Source organism: Zosterops lateralis, assembly GCF_965231275.1.
Source record: "Zosterops lateralis genome assembly, chromosome: 1".
NCBI classification, from domain to species: domain Eukaryota; kingdom Metazoa; phylum Chordata; class Aves; order Passeriformes; family Zosteropidae; genus Zosterops; species Zosterops lateralis.
The window spans coordinates 150,274,495-150,300,185 of NC_139762.1; the positions used below are offsets into that span (position 1 = coordinate 150,274,495).

Below are 25,691 nucleotides of genomic sequence, written 5' to 3' on the forward strand. Positions count from 1 at the left end.
CACATGTTTTAGACCAAATTAAGCATTAGGAGATGTGTAAGAGCTAAGCAAAATCCCTTTGGCTCAGAGATAGTTGTTTAATTTATGTTACTTTTAAAAAGCAATCTTTTATTGCTTTATAAGCTCCTGCATTTACTCTGGCCCAGCTCTGAAGTATTGGGTGACCCAGGTGGGAAAAAATACATCCCCAGCAGGCTGAGCTGTGCATACCTGGGCAGGGCAAAAGTGAACCCTGTAAAATAACTTCTTACCCAGGGAGCCAGCCATGGGAATTGTTTGGGTGGGAAGGGACCTTAAAACTCATCCCATTTCTCACCCCCTGCCATGGGCAGAGACCACTAGACCAGGTTGCTCCAAGCCCCATCCAAGCCATACTGCCTGGGCCGTATCCTCTGGTTCTCCCTTACGTGCCACACTCAAGATGACCTGCTCTGTGACATTCCCTACACTGAAGGACTGTCACACTGACAGCTCCAAGTGTTCCAGGGGTGTGAGCAGGTGGATGATGAACAAGGGTCAACCTGAGTTGTGTTGAATTTTGCTGAATTTTGTTGGTGGAGATGCTTCTGTGGGGGGGGTGGTTATCTATCTGGGATGTTGCCTGTAGTGATGATACAGGTGTAGGGAATTTAGGACTCTGTGGGGAAAGAATTCCTCTGAAAGGGCCTTTCCTTGGTTGCCCTGGCCTGGGACAGGTAGCAGGTGCTGGAAGAATGCAGGAAAACTTCCCAGAGGTCTGGACACACCTGTGGGAGCAGGGCCCAGATGGGGCAGGGCTGAGCCAGTTCCTCGGGCCGCAGTGGCTGAGCTGGGGCTGTGTGAGGGGAGGCTGTGTGTGAGGCCAGGGCTGTGTGTGATGGGAGGCTGTGTGTTGGTCAGGGTTGTGTGTGAGGTCGAGGCTGTGTGTTGGTCGGTGTTGGTCTGGACTGTGTGATGTTGGACCTGTGTGTTGGTTTGGGCTTTGTGTGAGGCTGGAGCTGTGTGTTGCTCGGGGCTGTATGTTGTTTGGGGCTGTGTCTGAGAGGGGAAGCTCTCCCTGTCTCTGCCCAGGTGAACGGAGTGTCCCTGCACTGTGCCGAGCACCACGTGGCCGTGGAGGCGCTGCGGGGCTCGGGCAGTTCTGTGTCCATGACAGTGCTGCGGGAGCGGATGGTGGAGCCAGAGAACGCCATCACTGTCACCCCTCTGCGCCCCGAGGACGACTACAGCCCCCGGGAGCGGCGCGGGGGGCTGCGCTTCCCTGAGTGCCCCGAGGGCGCTCCGGCCACCGAGAGATTTTCCACCTGCCTGATGCGCAATGAGAAGGGCCTTGGCTTCAGCATCGCTGGTGGCAAGGGCTCCACTCCTTACCGGGCTGGGGACACGGTCAGTCTTGATCCCCTGGGATCTCCAAATCTTCCTCATCCCTAGGCATGCAGCAGTGCAGTGGCTGGTGGGCCAGGTGGTCTCTGAGAGCCAGGTGTTCTTAAGAATCAGGGAATCATGGAATTCCAGTATGGTTTGGGTTTGGAAGGGCCTTAAACCTCACCTATTCCATCCCCTTGTCATGGCCAGCTTCCATTGTCCCAGGTTGCTCCAAGCCCTGTCCACCATAGACTTGAACACTTTCAGGGATGTGACAGCCACAGGTTCTCTGGGCACCCTGTGCCAGGGCCTCACCACCCTCAGAGGGAGCAATTCCTTCCCAATATCCCATCTAACCATGCTCGCTGACAGTGGGAAGCCATTCCTCATGCTGTCACACCAGGCCCTTGTCCAAAGTCCCTCTCCATCTTTTTTATAGAAGGAGAGAGGCTGGGGCTCCCAATCCCTGCCAGTGACATCTAATCCTACTGCTGCCCTCTTGGCACAGATTCCAGGCTCTGGGCCATGGGAGGGCTTTGCTGTCAGGGGCTCTGGGAGCAGAGGGTTTGTGTGGAGTGAGAAGCAAACGGGAAGTGTCAGGGCAGGGGAAGGGTCTGTGGAGGGGAGAGTTCTGAGACCTGCCTGGGAACGGGTTTGGAGGGCCAGGTTCAGGTGAGGGAAAGCCTGGGCTGCTCTGACCTTCCTGACTCTGCTCCAGGGGATCTTCATCTCTCGGATCGCAGAGGGGGGTGCAGCCCACCGGGATGGGATCCTGCACGTCGGAGACCGAGTCATCTCGGTGAGTGTGTGGGCAAGGAAGGGGCTGACTCGGCTTCATGCCCTTCCTCGTGCAGGGGCTACTTCTCTGTTACTGGAGCTGGATTTTGGGGGTCCATTTTTCAGCTCCTCAGCCTTCTGGGAGAGCATGTAATGTGGGTGGCTCTCCCCTGTCTGGTGGTGGGTGCAGTTGTACCTCCCCTTTCCCCAAATGCTTTATCTGAGTGCTTTCCCCAGGAATGGCTTGGAGGGAGGGGACAGAGCAGCACTGCCCCAGCCTGGTGTCCCTCTGGAGCCTGGGTGGCAGCTGGGGGGCTCAGCCATGGGGAGTCCCTTGGGGCACAGTGGGTGGGGCGGCAGGGTCAGCGTGGGCTGGAGCAGGAGATGTCCAGGGGTGCTGTGGAGCAGTGCAGGGGTACCTCTGCTTCCCTGCTTCACCTGGAGATCTGGTCTCAGCCTCCCATCCTGTCCGTGTGGATCTCACTGCTCTAACCTCGTGTCTCTGCTCCTGGTCCTCACTCCCCTCCTGCGGGAGTCTCTCCTCAACCTCCCGACCCTCTTCCCATGCTCGCATGCTGCCTCTGAGGGAAACCTCCAGATCCTGGTGCTGGTGGTGGGTTTCTGGCCCAGCTGCTGTGATAAGAGCACGTGTTACCACAGCGCTGGCGTGAGTAAACACTGATACAGCCTTGTCAGTGCTGGCTTCTGTCTGCTCTATCCCAAGGCTGGGGCTGTGCTGTATTTGCTCAGGCACAACATTTTAGTGGAGCTTGGGCCCAGGTCTGACACTGGTGTCTTGGCAGGAAGCTTGAACTGGTATAGCATCTTTCCCTCCCTTCTAGTGCAACCCACTCCCTAAAATCAAACCCTGACCATGATTAATGCCAGATGGACTGAATTGTTTTGGATTTGCTCATGTTTTGATGCTCCATGGTACGGAGACAGTACCGAGGCCCATCATTTGGGTTTGGTTTGCTCAACCTGTGGAAAAAGGAGACACAAAATCTTGAACTGATTCAAAAGTCAAACCTGTCTCCACCCGGCTTCAGCAGCTCTATTTATATCCATGGGCAGCTTCATAGGAAAAGCAGATCTAATTCCCTAGTAATAGCATGCAGTGGATTCCTTATGGGATGTGTGAGCTCATGTCTTACAAAGTTTGGGCCTCTGCTGGATTTTGACATGGCTGAGGCGTTGCTGTCACTATTCCTGACACCCCCAGCAGGGTTCCCTTGGTTACCTGTGCTGAGGTGTGTGTGACCATACAGGTTTGGTGCTGAGCACCAGCTGAAGCTCAGATCCCATGCTCACCTCTGACGAGTGCAGGAACATGTCACCTTTTAGGAGAACCCTCACCAGGACTACGCCCAGAATTTCCAAGCTTGCTTACCACTCTTTCAAAGCAGCAATTGCCCATTTTTATTGGAAAGCTTCCACAATGCCAGGATTTCTAGGACGTGGGTGCAGGTTGGCTGTACCTGCATGGGGAAGGGGAGGACCCTTACTGGTACAGGGCTCATAGGTCCCTCAGGCAGGGCTCATTTCCAAAGCTGTGGTCTCCTGGTCATGCTCAGCTCTCACTTTGCCAAAGTATTCTGTTTTCTTAAGAAAATAAATACAGCACAGCTTCCTGCTCTTCCCCTGTGCTCTAAATCTTCCTGGACCTCTCCTCAGCAGAAGAACTGGGATTGCTCCTTTGACCTTCTTAGGGGAGCTTTGAGCACATGGATTGAAGAGCCCAGCCTAGGTCTCCCCTGAGTTAACCACCCTTCAACATGCCCCAGTGACTGTCATTCACTCCCCTGCTTCCCCGTGTTCCTGTGTCTCTTGGGAATCATTTTGGTGGAGGAAGACACTGGACAGGGACCTGCTGGGGGGAGTGCTGGAGAGCTGGAGCTGTGGGATGGGAATCTAGCAGGGAGGGTGCAGGATTGGGAGCAGTTGCTAAGGGTAGCTGATATTTTTGGGATGGCACTGGGAAGAAAACCGATTGTGGGGAGATTTAGGATAGTGGTGGGTTACACTTGAATGAGGCAGTGTGACCCCTTAGAGATTTGCCAGGATAATATAATTCCCTGGCACACAAAGAAATGTGTGGAGCAGGGAAAGGACAGACACTGTCCCTTCCTCATGGAACTCAGAGTGCCATGCTGCGTGGCTGGCCTTGGTCTCTAGCTAGATAAAGGCCATGGAAAATGAGCTGCCCAAAAGCTGGGTAGCCACCAGGATTGCCAGGTAGTGGAGAGTTACTGGGTGAAATGCACCAAGGGCTCTTACATTTGAGACACCTCTGACTGTGCTCTGGTCCCTGCTCCAGGGAGGCACCACTGTGCCCTTCTGGTCTGACCTATCTGACCACTCTTATCCTGTCAGGGGCAGGAAAATAGGAGAGGGGATGTGAGAAACGAGAGTGGATCACGCTGCTGCAGGTCTGTGTGCGCAGTGTCATCACAGTGTTGTAGAGTCAGAGCAAGGCTTGGGTTGGAAGGGAACTCAAAGATCATCTTGTTCCTGTTCAATGAGCATGTTTGGCCTTGATCTGGTGATAGAACCAAAGAGCCAAATCTCTCCTGCACGTACCTTTGTTAACCATCAGAGGACCCAAGGAACCCTCCCTTCCCAGTCCCCTGGACACACGACTGCTGCTTTCCCTATCAGCCGGTATAAGTGCGAACTCCAGGCATGGAACACACTGTAGACACAGCTGGTCCCAAGTCACAGAGGCAAGAGGGGGGCAGTACCTTTACAGGTGCACACCTGAGCACAGGTAGTGCTCACAGGGCAGGAACAACAGCCAGCTTCTCCCTGGTCTTGCCCTCCGGCTCATTGGGATTCAATGTGTTGTGCACACATTTTCCCTCACTCACTCCAGTAAATGCTCCTGTCTGCAGGTCTCCAGCCTCTGCTCCAAGCACTGAGGTCCTCAGGCTCTTTGGTCAGACCCCAAGCCTTTCATCCAGCTTCTGAGCCACCCCTTGAGTCTTCCCTTGTTTTGGATTCCTACTTGCTGGTTAGTCCAGCTTGAATTCTACCAGTAGCTGTTGCATATGTACCCAGAACAGAGTGAACTGGCACAGTAAATACAGAATGTGAGGAGAAGGCAGAGCAGATATGGACTCAAACCCAGAGTTTGGCCAGACCAGCACTAACCAGCAGCCTCTTGTTCTCCCCTGTATTTCCCCGTGCTTGTTCCTCACCTCCAGTCCTTTTTCTCTTCTGCTAAATGTCCCATAATAAGTGCTGCATATTCCCACAACACCTCCTTCAAGCTTCCTGCAACCACTTGGCCTTTTCCTACAAGGGAAGTGCTGAGACAACCCCTTATAAACTCCATTTCTTCTGTGAATCAGTTGCCAGGTTTGGTCACACTTCTCTAGTGTGGGTGGTTCCTTTGGCTGATTGCTTTTGGTGACTGCTTTAAGGATCCATGTGGGAGTGTCTGAGCCGTGTGTCTGTCACAGCCTGCACTCCCTTAAGGGCTGCGCACCTGTGTGGTTAATTTGTTACCTTTCCTGCTTGATGCCCTATCCTGTGCTCAGCAGCCATTGCCTAGGATCTTTTCATCCTTCCTTTTCCTGTGGGCATGTGCCAGCTGCTGCCTTGACATCCTTGTGGTTCATGCCAGAGGTGTCCCTTTGGGGACAGTGTTCTCAGCAGAGGTGACACTGTGGAGTTCCCAGGACAGTACAGGGCTGCTTGTGCTTCTCCTCCCCTGTCCTAAGGAGAGCAGCTGTGGGTGGGATGGGGCAGGTGGGGTGACTGCTGGGAGGGTCACGGAGGGTCTAGATAAAGCCCTGGCAGATGGTGCATGTCAGCTTAGTCCAGAAACTGCTCTCTGGGAAGGACCTGGGGAGTAACAATAGCATTTCTGGGAATCAGGCAGTGGGGAGTTGGGCTGCAAAGCCCAGTTGCTCTAACTGCTACAGTCACATTGTTAGTTCATGAGCTGATGAAACCCCATCTTGGCAACTCCTTTTTTCATGTCCCCATTGTACATTTTGGAAAGCTCTTCCAGAACCTAATGACTAGAAACCTTTTAATTTTCAGCTTCAACTTTTTCCTGTCAAGTTTTCTTGTTTTGGCTGTGTTCTCTCAGCTTGGCTCCCCTCAGGTTTCTGCCCCTTGTATATCTATGGAGAACAGTCATGTCCTTTCCAGTCCTTTGAGTTTCTAGGGAGGCAGTTTCAAATCTTAATTTTGTAGAAAAGCCTCTCTGTTCTTTCAAATCTCTCTGTACCTGAGGTCACTTTTAATGCCCTAGAGCTGGCATCTTCCCTGGGCTACCATGACCTTGCCCAGCATGGGCAGCCAGTGGCCCAGTGATAGGTCCTGTCACCCATCAAATCGTGCCTGCAGTGTCTGTGTCGGGGCTTTGGGTGACTAACGAGGGCAGGTGTCTCAGTGACAAGGCAGCAGCTGCTTCAGCACATGCTTGTGTTGTGGCATTGCACTGGCAATCGCTGGTTTTGCTTCTCCCATGAGACATTTGGCTGCGGGAGGTAGAACATCACACCTGGCCTGTGTGGTCCCCTTGAGCACCATGTCAATAGTGCAGGTGTGCAGGGAACGTGGGAAAGGGGCAGGAGAGCTGAGGAGGAAGGGAATTGGGATCAGTGGGAAGGAGCAGGTGCCTGTGTCCCTTTGCCAGGTCAGAGGAAACTGGGGGAGGTACGAGGTGCTTTGGGGCACAGGGTGCCAGCAGGACAGGGCTCCCCGCACCGGGCAGCACGGCAGGGTCAGTCTGACGCCGAGTTTGCGGGTTGTTCTAGATCAATGGGGTAGACATGACAGAAGCCAGGCATGATCAGGCCGTAGCGCTGCTTACCGCGGCCTCCCCCACCATCGTGCTGCTGGTAGAGAGAGAGGGCATGGAGCAGCCCGGTGAGGGGGGCTCGCCCGGCGTGCCCCGCGGCCGCATGCACTCTCCCCCGCCGCCCCCCGGCCCCGGGGACAGTCCGCCCGAAGAGACGCCGGCGCCGCCAAGGAACCACCTCTCCAAACGGCTGGAGGATCAGTACCCTATCGAGGTGAGCTGGGCTTTGGGCTGGGGCAGAGTGCAATCCCGCCTGGGTTCTGTTTGGAAGATTGGTCTTGTCATGGGGACCGTCCTGCTGGGTTGTTGGGGCCTGGAGATGTCATTGTGGAAAGGCTTGAGCTTGAGGTGGAAGGGACCTGAACCCCATCCAGACCCACCCCCTGCTATGGGTAGGGACATCTTCCACTCTCCCAGCTTGCTCCAACCCATCCAACCTGGCCTTGAAAACTGGCAGGGAGGAAGTAGCTACAGCTTCTCAGGCAACCAGTGCCAGGGCCTCCCCACCCTCACAGGGAAGAATTTTCCCCAGTATCCCATCTAACCCTGCCCACTCTCAGGGGGAATCCATTCCCCCTTGTGTCACGCCAGGCCCTTGTCCAAAATCCCTCTTCAGCTCTCCTGGAGCCCCATTCTAGCTCTTCTCCAGGTTGCAGAGTCTCACATGGGGAACCCCCTTATTCCACAAGTGTTCACCTAGTACTTACCCATAAAAAACACCCCAACTCCATGTTTGTCAGTGTTTGTGGTTTGTGTGTGATATCCTTCATTGCCTGTGACACTGCTTCTTCTACCTTAAGGAAATTCACCTGGTGAAAGCAGGTGGTCCCCTGGGCCTCAGCATCGTTGGAGGCAGTGACCATTCCAGTCATCCCTTTGGGATTCATGAGCCAGGTGTCTTCATCTCTAAGGTAGAGTCACAGGAAAGCTGCTCTGAGTGTTCTTGAGCTGTTGATTATTGGGATCAAGGTGAAGGATTTTGATGTGAGTTCAGATGCACAGGATGGATTTGTGAAATAAGGGCATAGGAGAGGGATGTGTGAAGGGTTGTTTGTACTGGATGTCCTACTGCTGGTGCCATCTCAGGGCATGTAAAAGGCTCAAACCTATAATAATCCATGCTGAACCCTTTGGAGGGATCCCAGTTAGCTTTTGTAATTGCTGAGTTCATGTTGGCTTTAATGAGTCCTGGGAGGATGCTGGCATTGCAGAAAGCCAGTCATTACTGGGAAAGTGCTGGTGGGATGAGTGTGTTACTGCTGGGGCACCCAGAGGCTGCTCTGCTGCACTCGGGCCAGTGTCCTTTGATCCCACGTTCCCATTCCAGTAGTGACATCAGCTCATGCCATTCAGGGACAGCACACAGGCTGGCCAGTGGCTGCAGCCCATTCCCTCACAGTCCTGCACATCCATGCTCGTTGGAATAGGGATGCTGGAGAGGACATCCCTGCTGAGCTCTTTCTACTTCCTGACTTCCCTTGTCACTTGGAGATGCTGAACCTGACTCCTCTGACATCTGTGGCTGTGTTCAGACCTTTTTAAGGGCTATTTGGAATTCTAGAAGTGATGCCTGCCAATCTCTTCTTTCACGTGCCCATGGTTTTTCTTGCAGTGCATCAGTAGGTTGATGAGGCAGGATTTGCTCTTCTCAAAGCCTAACTAACTCTTTCCCACCATCCCTGCTTGCCCATGTGCTCACAGATTTCACCTGTTCCTTGCTGACTCCTTTGTTTCACCAGGAACACAGATTTGGTTATATGTTTAGACCCTCTGTAGCTCCCAGTAGAGCGCTGGGTGAGGACTGGAGTAGTACTAGTGCTGTCAGCAGTCCTAATGGCAACGCTGGCACAGGACTGGTTCAGATTAAATTTGGAATATGAGAATAACATACAGAATAGCACTTCAAAGCACATCCCACTTCATTCCTCGCCAGCATTCCCAGATATGTCACCTCTTAGGGAATTCTGTCTGCAGAGAGAGGGCTCAGAACAGCCCTGCAGGGTGACACAGTCACATCTCCAAGGAGAGAAGGACCTCCCCTTTTGCAGCCATGTTGGTGTTTCTGCGCAGGTGATCCCGCGGGGGCTGGCGTCGCGCAGTGGGCTCCGCGTGGGGGACAGGATCCTGGAGGTGAACAGCATCGACCTGCGCCACGCCACACACCAGGAGGCTGTCAATGCCCTGCTCTCCAACGCCCAGGAGCTCACCATGGTGGTCCGCAGAGACCCACCCCCACCTGGCATGCAGGTGGGTTCTGAGCAAGGGGGCTGGGGGGGAATCACTCAGGGTGGCTTCTGGGTGCAGTTTCTTACCAGGCTGGAGGTCTAGGACTAGGATACAAACAGACAGACTCCTGGCTGGAATTTTCTTCTCCTTTGGGAGAATCCAGTCTCTTGTACGTGCATCTCCAGCTGGGGCATGGTGAGGATCTCTTGCCATGGCCTGGTGACTCTGTCATCAGGGAACAGAAAAGGGCAGGTCCTCACCCACAGGAATAAGCTGCCAAATGAAGGATGGAGCTAATTCAGGCCCTTTTCAGGGCATTTAGAATTGTGGTCACTCTGAGGAGTGTTCCCTCAGTTGAACTTGGCCCAGAAACAAGGATACTCTCCTGTGTTTCCAGGAAATATGCATTGAAAAGGCTCCAGGAGAGAAGCTGGGCATCAGCATCCGAGGTGGAGCAAAGGGCCATGCTGGAAATCCATTTGATCCCACTGATGAGGGCATCTTCATCTCCAAGGTACCAGAGCACCACCTCTGCACGCACTGCCAGGAGAAGGGTGATCCCTGGGGGAGCTGTTGGAATATGCTCTCAGCTTTCACTGGTGCATCAGCTCTGGAGATTCTCCCTCCAGCAAAGGAGACAAGTCCTTGTCCTTTCATATTTTCTCCTCTACAACAGCTACACAGTTTCTTATCTTATTTCCTGCTTGCCTTTATTTTGCTTTGTGTTTCTTCTCTTGTGTTTTTTTCTGTAATGCAAAAAACACATTTCCTTGTATCCACATTCCTGTTGGTCCCCCTGTGCCTGTGGCTTTCTGCCCACTTACACACGCAAGCTCTTTTCTCTTTCCATGGAAAGCATCAGGAATTCTTAACCCTTTCTCTTGTGCCATGCACCCTGTGTGTAACTTTCTTCCTTTTTCAGGTGACTGCTTGTGTCACACGTATTTCTCACATCACTTTTTCTCCAGAAATTACACATTTTCTTGTTCAACTTACGCTTATCAGTTTATGTTCCTCCCAACCCTTTCCAAAAAGTTTTTATTGCCTCTTCTTCACTGGCAGCAGAACACAGCAATAAGTGGTGTCATTTTCATCTTGCTGCTGACAATAGGACTCTGGGTGTTCACCTTAGTGTCACTCCTTCCCTCTTTAGCTGTTTTTTTGGGGTAGAAACTGATGTGAGTTATCCTCATGGCTGAAGACGCTCCATAATTGGCGGTCAGCCCTGATAATTGATAATTGGTTGCTGTTAAGGCAAGGGAACATTCAGCAGTTGTTATGTGGCTGTAGCTGTTTTATCTGAGTTCTAAAGTAAAGAGAATACATTCCCTCTTTCAGAGTGGCTTTTGCACGTTCACCTGGGACATTCTTAAAAGCAGGAAAAGAAAACCTGGGATTATTCTAACTGACAGTTATTTTGAGTAATTGGGTTTGGTTTTCTCTCCTGCAGCATTACAGTATTTGGGGGTTGGAAGGTTCACAGTTTAGTCGTGGCACAGTTAGTTTACCCCATCTCCCCTCCTGTTTTTCCCAATACTTGTTGGTTTAGCTTGCAGAGAACTAAAATGCTGAACTTCCCCACTCTCCCTTGAGCTATGTTACTTCCCATAACCTCTCTTACTTGTACTATCTGGAGGGGTTTTCCTGCCTCTAATTTCCTCTGGATATTTGTGGTAACCAAAAGACAAAGTGGTGTTTTTCCTCTTCTTCCTATTTGCATGTCTGATCCCCGCCTCCTTAGTTTGTCTTCATTTGCATTTCCACTGTGTCTCTCTCCCACCACAAAATGATTTCTCCTTCTGTGAGATGCATCATGATGTGACAGCTTTTCCTTCTCACCTGCTTTTTTCCTTGGGACAACACATTTGAGATTCACATTGTTTTATCTCACATGGAAGATTCTTCCACACCTGTTCCCTCCACCAGCTTGCACAGGTTCCTCCTGTTCTGCCCTTTCCATAGATGCTTTTCCCCGCCTTGCAGCTGCAGGCTGTTGTTCCCTCTGTGTGCTGTCCACTCCTTCCCCACCACAGTCCCCACACTCTGCTGTCCCCTCTGCCCTGCCCCAGTGACCTCTTGTCTCCCGGGTGTGTTCCAGGTGAGCTCCTCTGGGGCTGCTGCGCGGGATGGGCGGCTGAAGGTGGGGATGAGGATACTGGAGGTGAACCACCAGAGCCTGCTGGGCATGACACACACGGAGGCCGTGCAGATCCTGCGGGGCGTGGGCGACGCGCTCCTCGTGCTGGTCTGCGACGGCTTTGACCCCAAGGCTGCAGCTGCCATTGAGGTGAGCATGGCACTGCAGGTGCCTTTGGGAGTCATCACAGTCCCCCCACATGGATCCCAGCTCGCTCTTGAAACAGCGCTGGCTTTTCCCAGCCTTTTGCTGTAAATTTTTGGGGGTTTTTGAGGTGCCAGATTTCCAAGTCTGACCTTTGATATGAACTGGAGGGGATCTCCAGTCCAGAAGAGCTGTGATCCCTCAGGACCGCCTTTGTCCTGTTGGTTCCAGAGCTGTCCTACAATAGCACTGCACTGAAAAAAACAAGCTTTCAAGCTCATTTTCACTAGGCTATTTATGCCCAGTTTTTCTTGGCCAGTGTTACATTTACAAGTGGTCTGGCTCTTTATTGGTGTTCGTCTTTCCCCACAGGGTAAAGCTTCCCTGGAGCAATCCTCTGCCCTCTCACATTTCTGTTTCCAAGGCTTAGCTAGTCAGTTTTTGTATTCTCCAGTAGAACATGAAGCCAGTCCCTGCGCACCTTGTCCCCTTCTTGCACCTGGATCAATTTAAATTCAGCTTACTTAGACCTTGGGTTCCTCAAACAATTGACAGCCTAAATGGCAGAGATGGAGCTGGATGCTCTTCAGGTCCCTTCCAACCCAAACCAGGCTGGGATTCTATGGCAGGTTTCAAGTTGTTGAAAGAGTTCCGTTTCTGACTTGCTTGGGAAGTCCTCCAGAGGGAGGCTGGAATAGGGAATTTTTGGAATGGCACTCTGTGGGCTTCCACCAGGTGTGATTTTCCATTTGCTTTGCAGATGTCCCCAGGCATTATTGCAAACCCTTTTGCTGCTGGCATTGGGCGCAAGAACAGCCTGGAGAGCATCTCCTCCATCGACCGGGATCTGAGCCCTGAGGAGCTGGAGATCCTGCAGAAGGTGTGTGTTGTGCCTGAGCTGGGAGCATGTTTCTGGAAATCTCTAGTGTCTCCCTTGGTGCATGCAGCCTGCAGTGTGCTGTGGAGTAGACATGGCATGGGATCAGCAGGACCCACACTTGGATCAGGAACACACTAGGATGGGACTGTGACACCTTCATGAGGGTCTAGATGTTGCAGGTGTGGAGAGAGCACTGGGTGAGGTGGGTCTAATTCTGCTCTATCCTAGGAGATGGAAATGGTGAGAGAAGCCACTCAGTGGGAGAGAGAAGAAATGGAGAAAGTGGTGAGAGATTATTTGTGTAGCAGAATCTGTTTGTGGCGGTGGCTCTGCCAAGCCTGTGAGTCCCAAGGAAGGTGTCACAGGTTATCTCTGCTCCAGTGTACTGCCATGGGGAGCTCTGAAGCTCTGCCCCATTGTCAGTGCCATGGGATGGAGCTCTGGGCATTCCCTCTCTGTGGTGCACTGCTCTGTTGCCCTGGCTGCTCTTTGGCTTTGCTATACTTCCCTGTGCACCTCTCTGGGGATGTTCCTGTGGTATTCACAAAGACCACCCTTGCTACTTGCTGGTACCTCCTGGCCAAGCTGCAGCTTCAAGAAAAATGGCCAATGAACTTGGAAGTCCCAAATTTAATTACTTTTCTCTGTCCAGCACCCTGTGACTGACAGAACTTTTGTGAGCAAAGATGAGAACACACAGGCTGCGCTGAGTGGAGAGGTGATGCTGTTGATCAGTCACAGCTTTGTGCTCCTCTGTTCACATGGTCATTTCTCTGCTTTTCTGTGAGAGTTTTGTGTCCCACTAGCTTGCCCTTGCACAGAAAGAGAATTTCACAGAAGGAGAATTTTGCAGAAAGAGATCAGCAAGCTCAAGCCTCTTGAGGGCTTAAAGTTCCCAGTCTTCCCTCTTAAAACAGTAACATATCCAGTCAGAGTCACTGGAAGAAGACGGAAAACTGAATTCTTCAGTGTTGTCAATGGGGAATCTGCTCTCCTGGCAGATGTGTGTGTACATTTTTCAGGTGTTTTGTCAGGTTTTTGGTTCAGATACACCTGAAGTTTCCCTGAGTTCTCTCTGCAGCTGCAGTTCCTGAGCTTGTTCACATTTGCTGCCCCACAAGAGCAGGGTGAAGTTGGCAATTCTGGATGGAAGTCAAGTGACCTTACAGAATGATCTTCAGCCTGATGCAGTGGAAGGCATCCCTCATTGCAGGGGTTGGACAAGATGACCCTGGAAGGTCTCTTCCAACCCAAACCATCCTGACTAATTTGGGTAGGAGGGGCTTCAGAGTTCTCTTGGTTCAGCCCAGAGCAGAGGCAATTCAGATCAGATTTAGGTTTTTCCCATAAAATGTCTCATTCCTTGCCTGGGAAGGAACTCGGAGTGGTTTGATGTGGTTTCAGCAAACCTCATTTCATTGTGTTTCTATCTGAGCAAAGGATATTCCTGCCAGTTTTAATGTTGGCAGTGTATGGATTTGAATATAGATATATGGATTGAAACACATTCCAAGAGATTTCAAGTACTGTGGGTCAGTATCAGCATTCCTAACACCTGTGAGTATACCAAATGTGGCCCCAAAATATGCTGCTCAAGCTGAGCAGGTGGCATTTGTCCAGGCTCAGGTAGAGAAAGACTTTGCCAAAATTTATACTGAGATTACTTAAAAGTACTTGGGTCAGAAAAAAACCAGAAAAACCTTTAAGATTGGTGAAGTAGCAGTGGTCATATGTAATTTAAAAAAATGCTGATATATTTTGGTGCCCCTTCCCTTGGTGTGCCAGGAGGAGGCAGCAATGGATGCTCCAGACTCCTTGGACCTCCTGGGATCCTGAGTCCCATGAACAAAGACATGTTTTTTCTGCTGGGCCTTTCAAACCTTGAATCTGGGAGTATGTCCCTAAAACTGATTTTGATGATTAAATTTATCCCAGTGATGGAGTCAACTCTCCATCATCGCCATTGGAATACTGAATAAAGGAAGTTCCTGTCCCAGTACCAGGCCCCTGGTAATTTCTGTCACTATTTTTTGGACTGTTTTTCCTACTTTTCAATGTTTCATGTTCATTCTTGCACAAGAGTGAGAGAGACCAAACGTGTCTCCAGCCCCCAGCAAGCTGTGAACTGAATAAGTGGGAGGAATTATGCCTGTGCTCTACTCATGGTAGAAGTTTCCAAACCCATTCACTGCTGACACCTCCTGCCTCCAATTCTCAGATATTTCAGTTTCTAGTAGAAGTGTCAGTAACTCTGAGTCTCTGTGGACTGATTCCTGGCGCTCTCTCCTGGCTCTGTGGCTGTAATTATTTTTCTAGTCTTAAAGCAGATCCTCTCCAGCTATTGTCAGAGATGGATTTGGAGCATGCCACAGCTCCATCTGGGCTGACTGGTGCTCCTGCCACTCCTCAGAATGTGACCTCAGAGAAGAGTCACACACCAGATTAGTGTCACCTGCAGCCCTCACCCTACAGAGAACTCCTGGCCAAAACGAGCATAACCAGATTCAGAACAAACTTTACCTTAAATATGCCTCAATATCCTTTTGGGAGTTGTGATGCTCCAGAGCATTAGTGACTTCTCTGGCTGCTTATCCTTGCTTGGAGGTCAAGGGGTGATGTGGAGCAGTGGAAATCTGTAATGCATGGGATCTGTTAAAGAACAGGGCCCAGGGGCTCAGCAGAATTTTCAGTTGACTCCCTCTCAGCTGCCTTCCACCTCCCATCCTCCCGGCGTCAGGACTTGTGGACCACCTGGTTCCTGCTTGGGAAGAATAGCTGAGAGGGTTCCATGGACAAGGGAAGGATGCTGCTGTGCTGTCTCCAGGCCTGGCTCTGCCCAGAGGTGCCAGGTGACAAGTCACAGAAATACCAGCGCCCAGAAATCAATCCTTAGGACAAGTCCTGCACTGTTCCCTTCCTCTTGCAGCCTGTAAGCAAGCCCTTGGCTGGGGCTTCTGGGATTAGTCACCGGTCACTCTCTAATGCCCCTCCAGTGCTGAGTGACGCCAGGCTGACAGCTGATGCTGAGCTGACCTTGTGTCAAGACCTCTGTATATATTTGCCTCATTCTGTATGTGATGCTGTAAGCCAGCAAGGCCTGCGCTCTGTAGATTTGTTTTTTCCATTCCCTTCCGGCCTGTCCTGTCTGTGCTCCATCAAGGTGTCTCTTCCAGCAGTGAGCACTCTCCTCCTCTCCCTGGGTATAGCTTATGCTTGAGGGCTCTGCAGCTCTCCTTACTTTCCCCAGGACTGTCCCTGCTGAGGATCTCGGGGACACCTGCTCTCCTCTCACCTGTGGCGCCCAGATGATCTCGTTCTGTCCCTTCTGTTGGCAATAACAGCGCAGGTGCTAAATTCCAGGTCCTCCTTCCCCAGTCCCAGTGTTGGTGCTGGATTTCTGCTCCCCCTCTTCTGGTGTTGGCATTGCACCTGTGTTCCCTCAGCAGTTCCTGCTCAGCATGTGTGACCTCTCTGCCTCTCTCTTGTCTCTGTGCTCTGGCTCTGTCTGTCCATGGAAGGAGCGGATGCTTAGGGAGCGGGAGGCAGCCACGCAGCAGCTTGAGGAGAAAGCAGAGGTGAGCAGCACAGGGGAAGGGCTTGAGAGGCTTAGAAAAGGGCTACAGCTAGACTGGAAGGCTGGAGAAGTCCCCAAAAAGAGTTTGTTCCCCAGAACATGTGTTCTGCACTCCCTCCCCTAAAAGGATGTTGTTTTGGGCATAAGAGGAGAGATCAGAACTGCAGAAATGTGTAAGGGATTGAGGAAAACAGGGGCTTGGTTAGAAACCTTGGCTTCTATTTTATTATTATTAGAAAGGCAATACATGGGAAGCAAAATTGAATGAAGTTGTACAGTGAGTCTGAGTTAAGGCTGGAAAAAGAAACTGTAGAGGAATTGCAGGCTTGCATTCTTGATCCAGTCATTCAGGATGCTGTTGGAGCAAACGGGCAGGTATGGCACGTTCTCTCCTCCATAAGGAAGTGGACATGGGGAAGGGATGAGTGGAGGGATCTGAGCAACAGTGGGTGGCCAGGGGTCCACAGTGACACGTTCTCTCTGGGGTTCCTCAAGCCTGGCTTCTGCCATGAGTTCACACGTTTGCATTTCAAACAATTCCAGCTCTTTTTCCAGGCAGTGGGAACTCATCAGAGTTTAGGGATAAGACCTTGGTTATTACTGGGGTGGTTCCCTTTTTCACTGCTCTTTCTCAATGATTTAGTTGAACTTTGGACCTGACCTGTTCATGCTGTTTGTGGTGTTTTTCCCCCTCTCCAGAACGTCCCCAGTGAACCCCTGCGCCTGGACTACCGGACCCTGGCAGCGCTGCCCAGCAGTGGCCTGCAGAGAGGCAACCGCACTGTGAGTGGGGGCCGAGGGTCCTAGGGGGCTCTGGGGGTGGGGGTCCCTGCAGGGGGGACAGTGAGGGGCTGTGGAGGTGTGATTCCCAACAGGGAAGGCCACGGCCTGCCCTCCACCTGTGCTATGCTGTGAGAGGTGACAGCATCCTCTGCAAAGGAAAACTGAGCAGCAGAACTGTGAGGGACTCAGGTACTGAACCAGGAGGTGGCTGCGAAAGAAAGATGGGAATAAGAAAATGAGGAGAGGAAGAGCCAGGCAGCTTTGCCTTTTGGGAGGGGAAGTGGCAAAGTTTGAGAAGATGCAAAAAGCAGAGTTGGGAACAAGCCAAAAAGAACAGTGGTGGGAGAGAAGGGGACATGACTGGGAGAGTGCAAGGATTTGTTGTGGAAGGAAGAGGCTCCAGGAAGCTGCCAAGGAGGGAGAGAAAGATTCTTCCTGACACAGTGATGACAGTGTTGTGTGCACAGCTCAGTTGGAAATCCATTGTGGGATGGTGTTTAGGAAGCAGGAGGGATGAGGGTGCTGAAACTGAAAATATTAAAAATAGAAGAAGTTTAAGGCCAGGTTGGACAGTGCTTGGAGCCATCGGTCTAGTGGAAGTGTCAACCACTGGTGCTGTAATGGAAATATCCCTGACCATGGCCAGGGGTGGGACTGGCTGGTCTTCAGGGTCCTGAGGTTCTGTTAAAGCCAAGATTCCCCCAGGCCTGCAGAAGTGAGGTGGCTGTGGTTGCGTGTTGTGACTGAGCCCTGTGGCTCCTGTATCTTGTGTATCATGATTCCTGCTGTGGACATTCCTGTCCTATGCCCTGCCTGGCAGTCCCTCATTTGTAGCAGCCAAGAGAAATTCCAGATTTCACAAACTTCACAGGTTACAAACTTACCTCTCTTTTGTGTTGTTTAAAATCTCATCTCTCCATCTTTTTTTTTTTTTTTGTTTTATCTTTCCTGCATCACACCCATTCTACTGGGTTTCTGCCTGCTCCTTCACACATCCTCAGTCTTCTTCCTTTGCTCCTGTTGCAGCAAAATCTCCCTTTGCTGTCTTTATCCCATTCTGCATTCCCATTCCAGTGTTTCAGGATCATCTCTTTTACCTTTCCTGTCTCCATCTCATTCCATGCAGACAGGTCTCCTCTCCTATTCTCCTTCCTCTGTTACTCCAGGTCTTACTCCAATAACAACTGTGCTTTGGCTCCAGCTCTGCCTCCTTTTGTTCCCACACTTCCCAGCTTTTGGTTTTTCCCTCTTGCTGTTCACACAACAAAGCAGTATCAGGAAAAGGTTTATTTTTAGCATCTCTGAGTGTAATTCAGGAGCTGGAAGAGGGGGAGAGGCAGCCCCAGGCAACAGCTGCCTCCATGCAGGACAGCTCAAGTGTGGTCCAGAGCAGAGCAGCGTTTGGGGCTGTGCCTTGCAGCCAGGGTCAGCCTGGGAATGCCAGGAATGGGAATGTGGGGCTGGGAACGCCAGGGTGATGGGCGGCTTCCATAAATGTCCCATTTCAGCCATTTCAGGGAAGAGTCCATGGGTGCCTGTGTTTGTCCAGCTGTCACCTGCCCTGTTTCTGCTCTGAAGTGCATCTGCCTGGGTTGTGGGGAAAGGGAGGTTCCGGTGGTCCTCCAGGAGCTGCCCTGGCCTGTTAGGTGACCACTGGGAGGGTCAGTCCAGCCAGTGGAAGAGCAGGCAGGTCAGTGAGAGTCTATCTCTGGACATCCTCATCCAAATGACTGGTGCTCTTGCCCTGTTCCCGTCTTGGTTTTCCCTTTCTTCCTGTCTCCAGGCCAATTCTCAGCACAGAGGTTCTCCTCTGAACAGTGACTGGTGCATAGTTCCCTGTGAGGGAGCTGGAGGGAACTGTTCCTGTCCTCACCGTGCCACACGAGGATCTGTAGGGAACTATTCTTATTGTGGAGAAGGAGGAGGTGCAGGACCATCTGTCCACTGTGGAACAGGAGGTGTAAATCTCTCCACTGACCACTGTAACTATGGATGGAATTGGTCACGAGGATTCCCCAGGAATAGGCACCAGAGAAGGGAGCAGGTGGTCATGTTGCTGCATCTGGGTCCCTTTGTGAGCAGGATTTAACAAAGGCTGATGAGATGCGCATTCTGTTTGAAACTGAAAATTCCCATTGGAAGCAGCATGGGAATGCTTGCTTGGGGGATGCTCTTTGGCTGTGCACCCAGTGCACTGCAGCCTCTGGATAGAAGCTGTGGCTGCCCCATCTCTGGAAGTGTCCAAGGCAAGGTTGGATGGGACTTGGAGCAGCCTGGTCCAGTGGAAGATGTCCCTGCCCATAGCAAGGGGGTGGAACAATATGAGCTTTCAGGTGCCTTCCCACCCAAACCATCCTGTGATTCTGTGATTCTCTGGCATTCCCCTTACAGAAGTCAGAGAGCTGCTACGGTCTCTATCTTCTGCATTGAACAGGAATGAGAGCCAGACCCGTGAGGGACTGATCACAGCAAAATGATCAAAGTCTAGTTTTGCTTTCTGGACTATGAGAAATGGAGAAGACTTGACATGTCTCAGTACAAGGTCTTCATGGTTAGTTAACTAGCAACCTGTACTTTTTCTTCTAAATCTATTTCTCTTCAGTTTCTTGCCATTGATTCTCTTATTTTGGCTTGTTCATTGGATTTAAGATTGGGTTTCTTTCAGTGCCAGGGAGGATGCAGGGTAGCACGTCTGTTCCATCTGCAAGCTGGGAAAGCTCACTGCATTGTCCAAATTTTTGCTTACCCAAAATAGAAATTGTGGCTTGTCTGACAGGAATATCCCCAGTGAGGCCGGGGAGTGAGGAATCCCTCACAGGACACGTTACAGAAGGAGCTGGAGCTTACAGTGGGACACAGATCCAGCCCAGTTCCAGTCAGATCCAAGAACAAAACAGGGACTGGGGCTCCCCATGGACTGTCAGGCATTATGGCACTCTGGGGAAAAGGGGTTAAAAGTAAGGTTTTTACATTGAAAAATCACACAGCCACAACAGCAGAATTTCTCAGGGTAGCACAGGCTTCACTGGTAAGGAAACACGATATGAGCCAGGGCTCTGCCAACCATAGAGGTTTGATTGGGGGTTAGGGGAGGGCCTTTGAAATTCCTGAGCCTCCCAGCTGCCATTGTAGTCACCAGCCCACCCTTGAGAGCTATTTTGGTGACCACTGCCATGACACAGGAGCTGAAGAATTTGCTCTGAGCGGGAGAGGTCTTTCTGCTCCTTGGAGGCACTTGGATGGAAGCTTTGGTCTTGGCTCTCTCTGACTGTCACTGCTCCCCTAAGGAAGGCTCTAGCTGGGGTAACAAACTCTCTTCTATGGCATTAAGGGGAAGGGTCAGAGCTTCATTTGGGCTGTGTGCATTGAGCCCAAACAGAGCTGGGACTGCCTTAGTCCAGCCAGCAAGAGCCACCCAAAGGGTCTGCTCTGCCTGCTGCACTGAGCTCTGGTGTTTCGGGTGTGTTGTGATGCAGCCGGGCCGTTAAAGCATGTTCACCTGTGCAGGTGTGGTGGAAGTGCATGGGGTGGGTGCTGTGTGACTCTGTGGCAGCACTGGGGTGACAGCAGAAGCTGGGCCATAGGTGATGGGGCTCAGTGAAGTGAGGATTGAACTGGAGCACCTCCAAAGGTGCCTTCCAGCCCCAAGTGTTCCATGATTCTGTGTGCTGGGGGGAGCATGTACTCATGCGTGTGTTGGGAGTGGGTTTGGCTGGGGAGCAGCTGCAGGAACGTGTTGGAGGAGTGCAGGGAGTGCTTGTGCCTGTCAGCTCCCCGGGGTGTGTGTGCACAGCAAGCTGCCTTCCTGGGAGTGACATTGGGGGTCACAGATTGGTGGCAGAGCAGAAGAGAGGGTCGGGATGGTGTGCAGGCATTAGCACTGGAATTCTCTCCCCTATCCTTCAGCAACTGCTCTGTATTTTCTCCCTCCTCTTCTTTACTCTGTTCTCCTTACTTCTCTCTGACCCTTCTGTTTCCTCTCAGCCTATTGAGTGCACTAAGCCCAGCTCCAGCATGGAGGGCGACTGCGCAGTGCTGTCCCCTCCTGTGGCATGGGACAGCCGGGAAGCGGCCCCGGACCCAGCGACAGGCATGACCCGGCCCCCTCAGCACCCTGAGCTTCCCCAGCAGCACACCAGCGGGGCAGAACAGCCCCGGGGAGACAAGCAGGACCCTGAGGGGTGTCCCTTGTCCCAGGAGCAGCTGCCAGAGGCACCAGAGTGTTTGATCGACTCGCAGCCCATCCCCTTCAGTGAGAACCCCTTTGTGGTGGCCAACCGCAGGGGCAAGGCCACAGGCACGGCTGGCCTGGGGGGGCCTCCCCTGGGCTATGGCAGGGGGGGCGTGCTGAAGACCAGCCTGTACTCCAAGGCAAGCAGCGTGTAATGTGTGGCATGCACTCACACAGCCGGGGCCACTGCACCCTACTAAACCCCGGCACCGGGCAGCACGGTGCCCGTGGGCCGGTTCCCTCCACCCCGCGTGCCCCCAGCACTGCCACCAGTCCCCAGCAGTCACCGTGTCCTCCTCCAGCCACTAACACACCCTGGTGACGGTGATGGTGCACTGCTGAGGGGACAGGGTGGCATCTGCGCCTTCCCTGCTGTCCCTCTGGGTCTGGCTGGGAGCAATGGTGTCCCTGCCCACTCAGCAGGCAGCAGGGAGCTGGCAAGACTGGTGGAAGATCAGTGCTGGTGCGACTTGTGTTCCTGGGCCTGAACACAGCCTTTCTTAGACATCTGGAAAGCACAGTAGATCTGCAGCCCAGGAGCTGCTCCTCCAAGTGACACTGTTCAGTAGATTAAGACTTTGGAATTTCAAGAACTTTGCTTTCTACTCTGTGAAATCTGTTTTTGACATTCCTGCTCTTGCACAGGGATCCTGTGGTGGAGCAGGGACTAGACCCAAAGATACTATCCTCCAGATGAGCACCACGTTGCTCTCCCCTTCTTCCTTTTTAAGCCTTTTGGGAGGTCTGAAAATCAAAACAGCCCCACACAGTGGTTAAAGCATCCAATCCTCAGCTGTAGTGACCTTGGAGGTGTTTCAGTTCCTTGGTAGGAATTTCATAGTTGTGTAGCCAGGTGAGCTTTGAGCAAGGTATCTGGAATTTGTGCTCCAGTATAAACTTCAGGTCACTTCAGGCTTGGTGTGTCAAAGTACTAGCTTGATTCAACTGACCATGTGCATGGCCGTGGTATTAGTATCCAGTTCCCTAAATCCCAAATGACCAGCTTCTACCTCAAGGCATTTGAAGTACTTGTGAAATGTGCTCCTTGTGCTGCAGTAGGAGTGCAGGTGGTTCCTGGAACACTGCTCTCTGTTCAGCTGCTGGGGAGGGCTGGTGGCCAGCTCAGCTGAGCCTCAGTGCCAGAGGTTCCTCTGGCAGCCAGGAGAGCCTTGTCTCCCTCCAGCCAGGAATGGCTTTTTCTGCTGAGTGTCTCTAGAGCAGGAGGTTTGCCTGGAACCGTGATCCTGCCTGTGAGTGCTGTGGGAAGTCAGGGAGGAGGATTCCTGGGACATGCTGTGAGGCAGAGTTTGTAACCTGATCCAGCTGGCCTCGCAGGGCACTGGGATATGGTTCCAATGTTTAATGTCATTTCCTCGCTGTTTCTGGAGCTTTTTGGCATGTGCCAGCTGCTGCTGGGCACTGCTAACCTTGCTCCCTGGATGTCCAGGGTGTCCCATGCCCCCTGGGCTGTGCAGACCCCCTCCTGCTTTAGAGTAACACTTCAGCTTTGTGTTGAGCTTTGTCTTCTCTCTTTCAGGCTCCTGTGGGCGAGTCTGGGACAGGAAATTCCAGGCGTGAATCCCCCTATTCTCCCAATAATCAACAGGTGAGACTGTCCCCAGGACAGGTGATATGGGAAAGGCAGGGAGGCACTTCCAGGAATAAAGAACAGAGGTAGCTGAGGGCAATTTCCATCCTTGAGTGACACTGTCAAGGTGGAGGGGATCCGTCACAGCAGGCAACCAGAGAGCAAGAGAGCAACTCCTTCCTTCAAAATAACTCAGAGAGCCAGGAGAATTAATTAGTTGGTCATAAATGAGCTCTGAGGGGGAGCTTAATTGCAGGGTGATGAGGAGGGGATACAACATGCAGTTGTGGGGGTTTTGGGAATGTTCTTTTTGGACCAGTGCCTTGTACAGAGATTGTTTAATTCTGGCAACTGGTATGTGGTAAGAAATGGAAGAGTCAGGATTTGGAAAAGGACCTTGGGTCTGTAAACCAAGGCTGCCCACGGCTGCCCAGGCTTGCAGAGGATCCCTGGTTCTCTGTGTGAGACTGGAGGTGACCCACGTGAACTGCTGCTGGACAGGAGGCGGAAGGATCCTCCACAACCAGTTCTGGGTGACCCTTCCCTCAGGGAGTGATTTGCTATGGCTCCTTGCTAGAGGCTTTCCCTCTAGAATGGGAAGTATCTTCGTTTCTTGTAACTTCTGATGATTTTTTTCTGTATAAACATTACCTCTTCTCCCTTGACATTCATACTCCTTATTTACCTCTGAACTTTCCTTTTCAATATCTGAGTCTTTGATTCCCCTGCCCATTCCATGGCAGGAGGTATCACAGCTCAGTTGAGCCTTTTGAAGTTAAATGAACTCAAATAGAATTTTAAATTTCCCCTTTACAGTCGTTGCCTCTTACTGGGTTTTATATTGGGGGCTGGAGTGAATTACCAGTTGTACTTTGTTCTTTGTCCTTACTCATTTTGGGTCTGTTGCATTCCTTTTGGAGTCCAGCTGTTCTCCAGCTGCTCTCCCCACCAGCTCTGGCCCTTCCCTGGTCTTCAGTGAACCATTTCAGTTCTCAGAGCTGGACAGGAGCTCTTGAGGTGATCAAGAGTCACCTTGAGGTGAGGTGGCTGCTGAGATGGGCTTAGGGGAAGGGTCAGGACCATGCAGGAAGTAGTAGGAGCAGCACCTCAGTCCATCTCTTTCTTCTCAGCCTGTCTCACATCTCCCTCCGTTCTTGGTTCATTTAGAATTGAGTGTTCATCAGGACCACAGCAAGATTAGAAGACAATCCTGTTATAGCTAAAGTATTTCAATGCACTTTGTTCCAGCTGTGTTTCCCTATTTACATTTCTGACAGCAGCTGTGTTATTTGTAAGTTTTCCTTTTACCACAAGTACCAGTTTTCTTTGAGATGGATTTTCACAGAATGCCAGGATGGTTTGAGTGGGAAGGAGACCTTCAAGACAATTTCATTCCAGCCCCCTGCCATGGGCAGGGGACACCTTCCACTATCCCAGGTGGCTCCAAGCCCTGTCCAAACAGGCCTTGGAGATTTCCAGGGATGGGGCAGCCAGAACTTCTCTGGGCAACCTGTGCCAGGGCCTCACCACCCTTGAAGGAAAAATTCCTTCTCAAAATCTCATCTAATCCCATCTTGGGCAGTAGGAAGCCATTCCCCATTGTCCTGTCCCTCCAGGCCCTTGTCCAAAGTCCCTCTCCAGCTCACTTGGGAGCCCTTTAAGGCAGTAGAAGGGGCTCTGAGGTCTCCCTGCAGCCTTCTCTTCTCCAGACTGAACAGTCCCAGATCTCTCCTTTTCTGGAGATTCAAGAGTCTTGACCTTCATGTTGTTGCTCCAGAGCAGAAGTTCCCAGGAATTTTGTCTCTTATTCTCTGGCTCCATCTATTTTTAATGTTAATTCCTTGGTTTCAACATCTCATAGTCTAGCCAGAATTTATTTGCTTATTTCAGAGGGAAATGGAATCCTTTGTCCTGAGTTGGCATTGTGGTGGTCATGCCTGGCCTCGAGTCCTGCAAGGGGGTGGGAGAAGGCAGGAGGTGTGTTGTGGTGGATCTGTGTGTGCCAGGCAGGGCAGACGGGCTTCCCCCCATGGTTGGGACCCCACCAGCTCCAGCTGCTGCAGTCTCTCTGCTCCTCTCCTGTGGAAAAACCCAGTCTCTCCATTTTCTCTCCCATTCTCTCCCCTGCTGATGCCCGTCCAGGTGCCCGCAGCCCCCCGGCCCCCTCACCTGGCCGGCAGGGAGACGCGCTTTGTAAGTGCTGTTGGTGTGCGGTGTGCGCTCTGCCCCGGCTGCTCCCGCTGCCCAAACCCCTCCACTGCTCCTCAGAGGCCTGGGCCCCCTGGGGCTCCCCCGGGACTCACTGTGGGAGCAGCACCCAGGGGGCACCCAGGGCATGAGGGGCTGCTCCCTCTGAGCTGCTGCTGCGATGGCACCTGCCAGTGCTTTGGGGAGGAGCTGCGGGGGGATGGCTTCGCTCGGGCTCGGGGGCAAATGTGGAGGGTGGGAACATGCCCAGGGACTGTGAGCGTGGGCCAGGAGCAGGGGCTGTGCCCAGGGGCCAGGACTATCCCAGATGTGGGGGCAGAGTTTGGAGATGTGCAGAGAGCCGCGAGGGCCTCCTCACATAGCACAGGTGCTGGGAGAGGCTCGTGGAGGTGGGCTCTGGCCTGTCCTCACTCAAAGAAGCAGATATTGGGGGGCAGGGGTTCTGTGGGACCTGGAGCTCCCCACACAGGGTGTGGGCAGTGGGGCAGGGGTAAACTGAAGGTTTTCAGGATGAACTCCAGATTTACCCCTGTATTTCTGTTTGCAGGCTTCCATTAACTTCATTACGTCGCAGGATGACAGTAAATCAGTGAGTACAGCTGCCGTGAGACCTGACTGTGGTATCCCTGTGCATCCCCCCAGCTCATGGAACTTGTTTCTTCCTCCTGTTGGCTCCTATTCTGTCTTCTCCAGTCCTCCACTATGCCTCAAGTTTGTACAAATGCATCAGGTCTTAAATATGGTCCATCTGAAAACCCAATGTAACTGTTTTTGAAGCTTTTATTCCTATTTCCCCTTGCAGCTTCCCCTCCTGCAGGTTTTGCTGGCTTACCCAGTTCCTGCTGCCACTCTGTCTACTCGCAGATGCTTTGTTCACTTTCACACAACATCCAGCAGTGATGGTGACATCTAGGAGAAGTTTTCTAGACTCTTGCCTCTGCTCCAGTAACTGCATTTCTCTTCAGAGCTCTGACTTGATCTAGTTC

General features: G+C 52.0%; 1 protein-coding gene across 17 annotated transcripts in view; it reads left to right on the forward strand.

Moving 5' to 3' along the window:
• The window catches only part of SCRIB (scribble planar cell polarity protein), a gene marked incomplete at its 5' end in the record, with an annotated part of 95,929 nt that overhangs the window by 47,189 nt on the left and 23,049 nt on the right, over positions 1-25,691 (forward strand). For 7 of the 17 annotated variants that reach the window (XM_083865616.1, XM_083865629.1, XM_083865618.1 and 4 more), the window contains 14 exons: positions 1,051-1,365; positions 2,063-2,143; positions 6,891-7,148; positions 7,735-7,845; positions 9,005-9,181; positions 9,558-9,674; positions 11,259-11,447; positions 12,202-12,321; positions 12,550-12,606; positions 15,840-15,896; positions 16,595-16,678; positions 22,447-22,515; positions 24,640-24,690; positions 25,253-25,294. In XM_083865616.1, coding sequence (XP_083721742.1) covers positions 1,051-1,365; positions 2,063-2,143; positions 6,891-7,148; positions 7,735-7,845; positions 9,005-9,181; positions 9,558-9,674; positions 11,259-11,447; positions 12,202-12,321; positions 12,550-12,606; positions 15,840-15,896; positions 16,595-16,678; positions 22,447-22,515; positions 24,640-24,690; positions 25,253-25,294 — 1,728 coding nt within the window. The remainder of the gene's footprint in view (positions 1-1,050; positions 1,366-2,062; positions 2,144-6,890; positions 7,149-7,734; positions 7,846-9,004; positions 9,182-9,557; positions 9,675-11,258; positions 11,448-12,201; positions 12,322-12,549; positions 12,607-15,839; positions 15,897-16,594; positions 16,679-22,446; positions 22,516-24,639; positions 24,691-25,252; positions 25,295-25,691) is intronic. The other 10 variants (XM_083865625.1, XM_083865619.1, XM_083865631.1 and 7 more) reach the window with 7 other exon arrangements.